This window comes from Dryobates pubescens, chromosome 2, assembly GCF_014839835.1.
Source record: "Dryobates pubescens isolate bDryPub1 chromosome 2, bDryPub1.pri, whole genome shotgun sequence".
Classification (NCBI taxonomy): domain Eukaryota; kingdom Metazoa; phylum Chordata; class Aves; order Piciformes; family Picidae; genus Dryobates; species Dryobates pubescens.
The window spans coordinates 42,145,318-42,155,470 of record NC_071613.1 but is presented as its reverse complement, the minus strand read 5'-3'; the positions used below and the strand labels follow the sequence as shown (position 1 = coordinate 42,155,470).

The following is a 10,153-nucleotide window of genomic DNA, read 5'->3' as shown; positions in this document are numbered from 1 at the left end:
AGGCTGGGGTCAGAGTGGCTGGAGAGTGGCCAGGCAGAAAGAGACCTGGGGGGTACCGGTTGATAGTAGGCTGAACAGGAGCCAGCAGTGTGCCCAGGTGGCCAAGAAGGCCAGTGGCATACTGGCCTGTATCAGGAATAGTGTGGCCAGCAGGAGCAGGGAGGTCATTCTCCCACTGTACTCAGCACTGGTTAGGCCACACCTTAAGTGCTGTGTCCAGTTCTGGGCCCCTCAGTTTAGGAAAGATGTTGAATTGCTGGAATGTGTCCGGAGAAGGGCAACAAAGCTGGGGAGGGGTATGGAGCACAAGCCCTATGAGGAGAGGCTGAGGAAGCTGGGGTTGCTTAGCCTGGAGAGGAGGTGGCTCAGGGGAGACCTTATTGCTCTCTACAACTCCCTGAAGGGAGGTTGTAGCCAGGTGGGGGTTGGTCTCTTCTCCCAGGCAACCAGCACCAGAACAAGAGGACACAGTCTCAAGCTGCACCAGGGGAGGTTTAGGCTGGATGTTAGGAAGAAGTTCCTAGTAGAAAGAGTGATTGCCCATTGGAATGGGCTGCCCAGGGAGGTGGTAGAGTCACCATCTCTGGAGGTGTTTAAGAAGAGACTGGATGAGGCACTTGATGCCATGGCTTAGTTGATTAGATGGTGTTGGTTGATAGGTTGGACTTGATGATCTCAAAGGTCTTTTCCAACCTGGTTTATTCTATTCTACTCTACTCTACTCTAATGTATCCCCACAATCTGTCACCAGACACAAGGGGATGGAAGCAGTGGAATCAGCATCACAGTAAGCAGCTTGCTGAGCAAGCTGCAGCCATTTGCTGTCTTCTGGCTGTGATGAAGACTGACTAAGTTATGAAAATGTTTTCATTAGCCTCACTCACCTGGAAATAATCAGCAGCCATGTCCCATTTTACAAGGTGGCTTGGCAAAGAATCAAGAAATGAAATCTGGTGGCAAATAGATTGCAAAGACAAACATAAACAACTAAGTCTGTGATGATCCACCATCTTGAGCAGATCTTCAGTGTTCAATACCAGGATTTTCTGGGCTCAGACACATAAATCTCAGGAATTCACACTCTGCCAACATTTTAAGTCATACCCATAAAGTATATTTGAATAGGATTCAAGCTGGTGAAATACAAGTTGTTACTTTTAAATGGGTTTGGTGACCCTGTGAATGGAGCTGGTGGATTCAGTCCAGAAGATTACAATCTATTAATTAAAGCAAAAATTGCCACCACAATTCTTGATGCCAGGAAAGGTGTGAAGAAAAATGGAGCCTCTCCAGGATGTGCTTGACCATATTTCTGGTGCCACAGATGACAGCTTGAATAGCTGCAGGTCTTTTGCCTATAGATGTTTGGTCTTTGCTGATTTCAGGGAGCCATTTTAGATATAGTAAGCTTATGAAAAGACATGTCCTACTTGAATCATTTTCAAAACACCTCTTCCTTTCAAATCACCAGCTCTCAGCAAAGAAGGGAGAATAAGAAATGAAGAAACAGTGAGCCAAAGCCCATAAACGGTTTTTCTTCTCTGTATGTGTGAGATGAGCCTGGGAAAAGTAAAACAATTAATCTACTCAAGAGGAGCTTTGCAGGGAAAGGTTAAGGAATAATAAAGAGGGATTTAGATCGCACCACTTTACGCACATTTATGAGGGAGAAATTCAACACCCAGATAACAAATTCAGTTCAGGTTTTACTTCCTCTCTCCCTTCTCTCGCCCCTTAAAGATGACATACCCTTCCATTTGTAAAACACTTTAATTTAAATACTTCCAGGTTAACAAAATGCCTTAACTTCAACATGCCCCAAATTACAAAACAGAAACAGAACCTCTGGACAAAGGGTAAGGAAAAAAACAACTATAATCCAAGTCCAAACCTCCTTTCCTATGCTGGAGTTTATGGTCTGTGAGCTGGCTGCCCTCCAGAGTCTGACACAATGTCTGGAGCACCCAGAGCAGCTGGAATTCATTTTCTTCCTCCAAATCTATGCACTTTCATATGAAGTCGTGTTTTGGCACTGCTGCCTAAGAGAGAGTTCAGTGCAAAAAACCTAACCTCAGCCGTGTTTCTTTGCAACCCAACACTCACTGAGCAAACACCGAAAAAGGACAAGAGGGGAGGAAAAACAAATTAGAGAAAGAAAAGCCTTTTCCCTTCCCCCACACATACACAGACAACTGTACCAAACAGGAGGGGCTATTCGAGGCTGTTCAGAAATGGGTCACAAGGAGAAATGTTTGCAGATAAAACCAACACTTTTTCTTTTTCTCCACCCCTCCCACCCCCCACCAAATAAACATCATGGAGGCCCCTGGAAGGCACTGGGGATGTCCAAGAGTCAAGGTCCTGCTTTTCCCTTCTGTCTCCCATCCATGTGGCTCCCACACAGGCTCCTGACGTGCCATCCCCCTCTGTGAGGGTCTGGACCCCCATGAGCCGCCTCCTCCGAGCCCCAGCCACCATGGGGAGCCTGGAGGGGCGGCAGGGCTGCCCGGGCATTGCGCTGCTGCTGCTCCTCGCCTGGGTCAGCAGTGGGTCAAGGGGGAAAAAAAGAGGCATCCAAGGCACTCCCACACAGTCCTGTCACAAAATCACACACTGGAGTTTGTGGGAGCCTGTGGCTCTGTCCCCTCGCCATTTGGTCTTTTTCTTCTTCTTCTGGCTTTTCTCTGGGATCTGTTGCCTGTTTTGCAAGACAAGAGAGGAAAAAATAAGTACATGAGACAGAAGGCTGGGTCAGACATCAGCATCCAGAGCCCTAGACAACCAGCACAATGGCATTTTGGCATGCATATGTACATTTGCATATATATCTCCATATACCCTTCCATCACCATGTTTTTCATGTCACACAGCTAACAAGAGAACTGCCTGCATTCATAAGGAAGGAGGAACGAAGCCATAAGCAAATGTTAAGGCTATCAGCAGGGATGTCCTGCCAAGTTACTATGCCTATGGTTGCCCTGGGTGAACAGCTGCGTCCTCCCCTGCCATGGGGGCGGCTCTAGGAAAAAGGGATGCTCTAAGCAATGCAACATCATCCATCACACTGCTGCTAATGCTCATTAGGGAAGAGGATGAAAGAGATATGGAGTGCACAGAGAAATAAACCCTCCTGGAAAGATCTGCTTGCAGCTGGCACTGCCCTTAGTTGCACTGCTGTCAACTTGGCTATGGAGGGGGATGATGATAATAATGAAGAAAAAACAGTCTGCTGCTGCTGGAGCTCTGGCCTCTTTTGGAAGCTGTGAGCATGGAAAGAGACGCCCCTGGCTGTCTGAAGTCACAGCCACCAGAACCATGCAGCTGAGAGCACTCCTGGCACCATGTTGCAGCAGTTCCCATCAGTCATGTTGGTTGTGAGCAACTTCTAAAATGTTGTGTTGAAGGCTACATCTTTTTCATAAAGATGAGGCATTGCCCAAATATCTAATTGCAACTGTACCTGTTTGCAGCAGCCACTTAGCTAGCCCAGCCACGCAAATTCAGGGGCTTTAAGGTTCAAACATCTGACAGGCAGCCCTTAGACTTAGATTTCATTGCAAGATAAATGATGCAAACAGTTTCATCTTCCATAGATTCAGTGTCTAAATAACCAACCCAAGAATGAGAATAGTTCAAAATCAGCCTCTTTGCTGTGTAATATACCAAGAACTAAACTGAGACCAAGTTATCCAGACTAGGATGAGACATAGCTGGGGGACAAATCACTAAGGCTTTAGCTGGTGTTTTTCTTACAGCCTCAGCTCCCAAATGTTTGCAACCACCTAAAGAACTCAGCTTTGACTAATAAGATTTATTTTTTTTCAGTGAGTATGAAGGCTGGAGGCATGAAAAGCATAAAACTTCAAAGCTAGGAAGCTGAAATTTAAAAAAATACTTTGAAGTTAATTTGGATAAACACTAAGCGACCACAAGCTGTTCACAGTGTTCTGGAACTGTTTTAGAGATCCAGAAAACCATGTCCTGTGCCCACTCAAGACTTCTGCTGCAACAGTCCTTGAGTACACATTGCTGCAGCATAAAAGGGGTATCATGAAATGTAAAATGTCTATTGGACAGACTCAATCACTCCACTCCTTTCTGCATATTTCTAGAAATGAATATCAGCCAAGTGCTGGAAGCACAAACAGTGACGACCCTGAACAAGCCTCCTCACCCTGCAAACTCATGTGGGCTCTGAGGACCCTCTACATTTGTAAAGGAATGGCAGAGTTACTAGGGAGCTGCAAATTTATATTTTGTTTGAGAAAGCTCACTTAATGAAAGTAATACTTGGTGGGTGATGCATCCTATGGCTGTGGGCTTGTTTGCGATGTCCAACGGGCAAGCAAAGCTGCATTGAGGCAAATGACTATCTAGATCACACAGCATTTCTTTGCTCCCTGACTTAACCTGAGTTCCAGATGTTGTGAACATCTCTGGTGCTTCTGGTATCATGGAGGGTTTCACCTCACTGGCAATGACTTTTACAGTGACTGCTCAGGAAACTGAGGTGCATCACCTGCTTGTGAGCTTATGGAGTACATTTTCAGGGCTTGAATTTAGTGATGTCTCATTTTACAACATTCCTCCCAGCCTGTCTGGAGTCATATTATGTAGAGACAGCAAACAGAACCTCACCATCTCATTTTGGGGATTTTTTAATTTTATTTTTTTTTTCTTTTTAGCCCAGAGTAGACTAGCTGGTGGTAAAAGCTTGCTGTGACAGAGTATCTACCCAGCTAATGATGAGTTACAGAACAGTTGGAAAATAGCTTGGGACATTTCCAACTCAGCTCTGTATTTCTCCAAAGACTCTGTGCCCTCTGCTTTTGAGACATGTGGAAAGAGTGGGCAGTACCATCTGCTTTTCATGGAGGCTGACTCAAGGCTGTGCTAAGATATTCACAAGTACAGATACTCAGTGAATAAATGCCTCATGGTTTAGTTGCTGAACGAGGCACTTTGACTGCGTGGTGGGGAGGAGTACGATTTCAGCTCAGCACCCTCCCAAAGCATGAAAAATGAGGGCCCGGGATAATGTGGCAGACAACTGGTGCCAGAAAAACAAATATTGGAGAGATGTGAGGTTATCAGCTGAGATACTGAGATGTACATGCAACTCTTTCCCTGTAGGGCAGCTGGGATTTTGGAAGGCAGACCCTTCCTGCTAGTATGAGGAGAAGGGGTTTGCCCAGAGAGCAGGTGTTTGCCAAAGTGAGCAAAGGCAGCTCATGCCAAAAGTAGGAACAAGCCTCAGCAGTCTGAGGAGGAAACCTGTGGCTTATCCATTAGCTCATGCTGGTTTTCACACAGAGCAGCTTATTTTTTTCCATTTAATGCACAGAAATTGTTAGAAGTCACCTACATTAGAGTTCTGTAGAATTTTTTGCCAGTCCTTTTTAACCCCTGGCAAGAAGAGATCCTGAGGGGACAAAGCTATGACAACCCAAATTACTGGTCCAGAGCTTTTAATGCCATCCTTTTAAAGCTGATCATTATAGTCAGCCTTGCACTGTCCATTGGATAATGTATTTTCATTATGGTCACAGCTACTTCTCAACCTGCCTAGCACTGATGTCCTGCAAGGGCATGAAGTGCTACTAAGATCCCTTTGCAGAAAAAGGTAAAGAAAGTTATAAACCCCAGAAATCACACCTGCAACCAAACCATCAGACTCCTGCTCCCCAGAAGCTGACTCCTGACTCTCTGGACTAGCATTCCTGAAAACCTCATCCACAGCCAGTGAGCAAGCGAGGAGGTTGCAGCTTACCTTATTACCCTCACGAGATCATGGAAGGCCTTGTCAACATTCAGAGGTGGGTCCTTGGCACTAGTTTCTATATAGGGAATCTGCAGAAATGTGGCATGAGAGATTAGTAACAGCCAAAATGTTGGTAGCAAACCAATTTCAAAATGAAAAACTCTGATGAGTTTTGAATGAAAAAGGCTGGAGAAATTTTGTGTCTAAGAGACCAGGGCAACACAGGTAAACAAAGTGTTGGCATGACACTGCTATCAACACCTTCACTCTCACAGTAACTTCAGCAAGCACTTACAAAAGGTCTGGAGTAAGCACCAGACAAACCAGCTGCTATCAGAGCTCTGGGTTTAGGGAAGAATAATCATAGACTTCATGTTGTCAGATGTTCTCCCCCCCTAAGCTGTGCTTGCATACGTGAAAATAGCCAAAGGTTGTTGAAAGATGAGCACGTGCCAAAAACTCTTGCTTGCCACATTTTATTAGGACTACTGCATGAATATTTCATGACTACAATTCCCCTTCAGTGTAAAATGATCTTCTCCTTCAAAGTCTGACAGCCAGATGGGACCTGCTAGAGTGCTTGTCCAGCACGCTGGCAGATTTATAAAACTGTCTCTGATAAGGTATTTTTGTACACAGCCTTTTCCACATACAGACGGGTGTAACATGTTGTGTTGCAGCTTAGGTGTCCTGGCTCCTACAAAAATTATATTCCTTGGGGAAGGAATGAACCTGCCCTGACAAACTGCCATTGCGGCTTGTTTAGAGACACCACACAGGTTGCCATTTAGACACAGCAGGCTGCCAAGAGGTCTCAGCCTTGTTTTGTTTTTTCAACATTATTTACCTTCCTTATTTATCTTCCCTTCCCATTCCATTCCTCATGCCTCCCTTTGGGTACTCAGGGTTGCTGGTATTAGAGGTGATCAGTGGAACAGCATGTGATCTATACCCCTCCAAGACCAATTTCCTAGGCTAAACTATGTCATGAATAATGCAGAGCTAAGATGGTGGGCCATATGTATGTAGGCTTAACAACCCAATAACTTCATCATCTTTCACAAGCTCACTTCTTATGGACACCTGGATACTCTTCCTAATGCCTGACTTCACCTTTTCACTCCAGGTGAGTGCATCTTTTCCCCTCATTTTGAGCATTTCTCGCCATGTGCCCACACCTTGTACACACAGTTTCATGATGGCTACAGGCTTCCTACATCCCTGTGTGCAGCAGAGATTCTAGTTTTAATGATGAACTGGCCCTTCTGAAAGTCAACTGCATAGCTACTACTTGGTAGTAGTCAAAAATGTGATAGCAAATGTTCAATTGTGAGAGAAATGCTATAATTCAGCTCCAGATGAGCAGAGAATTTAATTCTGAATGCCTGTAATGGGGCTTACAACAACCAATTAAACAACTCCACAAACTTACATTATGTTTTGTTGCCATTTCTCTTCCCTGTTCTCTTGTAATTTTCCGTAAATGCATTAGATCAACTTTGTTCGCCACCAGAATCATTGGAAAGGACTCTCTGAAAAAACCCAAAACCACCACCCAGTTATTAGTGGACTACAATAAAAGATGCTGAGCATGAATTTCACTTTTGGATGCTGACATCATCTAACATTTTCTGCTACAGACATGCCACATACATGTAAAGACATCCAAAGAAAGACCCAATGAACACACTTCAGCTCCCCTACACATACATCCGTACTGTAAAAACGCACACATTCATTCTTATTTGCAGGCACTTCAGGGATTTAGTGGCATTGTTTTTGCAATGCCTGATAATAGCTAAGCCTCAAGATCCAGTCAGGTGAAGAAAGAACTACAGAGGTAGTCAGGAAATAACTGAGAGTCGGATCTTGAGCAGGAGATCGGGGCAGTTTGTACAATTGAGGCATCTCAGTAACTGCATATTGTGGGAGCTGCTCATCACTGCAAGGTAACGATGTATGGTGGAGAAATTGGTGTCAGTTCATGTCCTGGTCATCCACTGAAAGCGACTGTGGGAGAAGGAAAAATGGACTTCATAAGCTGGTGCTGGAGGGGCATCAAATAGGGGATAAAATGAGTGGGAGCAAAGATCCTCATGAGTGTTACCCCAAGACAAATTGAAAGGCAGGTAGTGGTATCTAGAAGGAGGCTGGAGGTAATCAAAGACTTTTGCTAAGCTTCCAGGTGCTATTACTTACCATATCCTGCTTCTAATCCTAGAGCAAAAATCTGATGAGCAACCACCCTTTTGTACCAAACCCATGTGTAATAATACTCAGATATTTCTCTAATTTTAGTGATTGTAAATGATTGTCTTCAGCCACTGCCTGAGAAAAGACACATCTACCCACACTATGTCCAGGGCAGGGCTCTCTTCACAAGGTGTGTAGGTCAGGCTCTCCTCAGTAGAAAATCCTCATAGCTACAGTGATTAAACAGAACTAGAGCAGCTCATGCCACAGGAGGTCCTGGCAGTGCAGCCACTGCCCACCCCAAACCACCTTCCATACAGGCACCTTTCCTCTAGCTGCATAACAGAGAGAGCAAAGTCTTGCTGCAGGGCCTTTATCTACTGCTAGGAGGGAGGAGGTCCCTTCTGATAACTGGCAGTTATGGTAGTATTACTTTCTTATATTTACCTTTAAACCCTCCTAACAAGATTCCAGTGTTCTTTGCTGTCAGAGCTGGTTTTATTGGGGTGAGGAGCAGCTGGCTGCACTAATTTCTGCACAGAACACTTTCCTACGTAACCCTGAATTTTCAAACAGCATTTTTATGTCATTTTTCGTCACGATGATAAGGGCTCCATCTTCTCTCTGGCACACTGCCTCCTTGCTCTTGCTGGAAAAGTACTGCACTGTGCACTCTGCATTTTAAATGAGTCTTGCAGTTATTCATTCTGATAATGTGGCTTTGATTTAATTTTAATACCTGACCATCGATATATCTTGACTCTGATCATTCTAGAGCAAAACACTCGCTTGACTGGATTATTTGATTTCTTTTTGGCTGGCAGCACATTGCTAAGAAAGGGATTACATTTGGATGGTATCTCGTTTGCCTTGTTTACTTCAGGCATAAAAGTCTGTGGGGACTTTGTTCCCTGTTGTAAGCTGTGTGATTGCTAGTTGGACAAAGCTACTATAGTTGGAAGTTTCACTGTAATGAAGATTATGGAAAGAAAGAGGGGGAAGGCTTTGAAGAGCTCTGCTAACACAGCAGCCTGCAATTCCTTGGGATTTTAAGTTGCCAAAACAGGCTGCTAGCTTGAAAAGCAGGACAATGCTCTGCTCCCAGATACCCTCCCAGCTGGTCTGGGAGGATAGTTTCTTTACTTGTGCTGCTTCTACTGCTGCAATTTGCTGAAGGAGCCCAGGTTTTGGATGAAGTGTTAAGCTCCTCACGCTCTGTGCTTCGGTGGTGTTGAGCAGGGAAACAAAAACAACCTCACCAGCCTGTTTCACTTCCTGCTTCTCACACGCCGGCCAGTGTTTGCACAGCATACAGGGTTTCAGTACAGAGCAAAAAAAGGAATACTGCATCTTATTTTCACAAAGTCAAAGTAGATAAAACTGATATCAGTTTGGGGCAGGCTATAGGAAATGCTGTTCCATCTTTTTCAGCTTTCAGAAACAGATTTAATTTGCCCCAAGCTGAGTTGGCAGTGAAGAAAAGACTGTTGTGATCTGGGAGACAGACTGACTGACATTTTTCTTCATTGAGATGAAATCAAAGGGTGGGTTTTCCTTTACTTTTTACTCTTGTGGCCTCCACTTTGGATGCTTTACTGGAAGAGCTGTCAGCTGTGAACCTCACATGATATGAGTCCACCCTTCCTGTGAGGAAGTTATTCAGAGCTGTGAAAGGAAGCCAGCAATGAGGCCCGAACCCTCTGGTGGCTTTTCTTGATGACTTCCATAATTAAACCCCATTATGAACGGAAAAACTAAGTATTTCATAGCTGCAGACATATAACGGCTTATTTCACACCCCACCCAGGATTCATCACCTCTTGAACTGGGATGTGAAAAGGGAGCTATCTCTCAGATAAACTGGCAGCTTCCCCTTGTTCTGTCAGGACTCTTCCTTCCAACATGAGGCCTTTTCCCTTTCAAGACACTTGTTCAAAGCCTAAAATCACGCAGAACCTTCTAAGGTTTGTTTGGCAGAAACTGAAACTGAAGCCAGGGGTAGGCAAATGCTGCCAGGACACACAAAACAATTAGGTCCAAATGAACGCTTGTGGACTCCCTGCTGGTGCTCCCAAAGTCTCTGCCCTGTGTACAGAGCATCATTCCTCCCTCCATGCTAGTTACCTTCAAAAGTGTCTCATCTGCCTTTCTCAGAATGCTTTGCCAGACAGTTCCATCAGAAGTTTCTCCTTTCCAGAT

At 44.7% G+C, this 10,153-nt stretch overlaps 1 protein-coding gene across 4 annotated transcripts in view; it reads right to left on the bottom strand.

Moving 5' to 3' along the window:
• Positions 1 to 1,751: 1,751 nt before the first annotated feature.
• Positions 1,752 to 10,153, bottom strand: part of MRAS (muscle RAS oncogene homolog) — a 40,205-nt gene continuing 31,803 nt past the window's right edge. For all 4 annotated transcript variants that reach the window (XM_054176034.1, XM_054176041.1, XM_054176048.1 and 1 more), the window contains 3 exons: positions 7,194 to 7,293; positions 5,771 to 5,850; positions 1,752 to 2,698 (listed from right to left, as the gene is read on the bottom strand). In XM_054176034.1, coding sequence (XP_054032009.1) covers positions 2,599 to 2,698; positions 5,771 to 5,850; positions 7,194 to 7,293 — 280 coding nt within the window. In that variant the 3' untranslated portion in view covers positions 1,752 to 2,598. The remainder of the gene's footprint in view (positions 2,699 to 5,770; positions 5,851 to 7,193; positions 7,294 to 10,153) is intronic.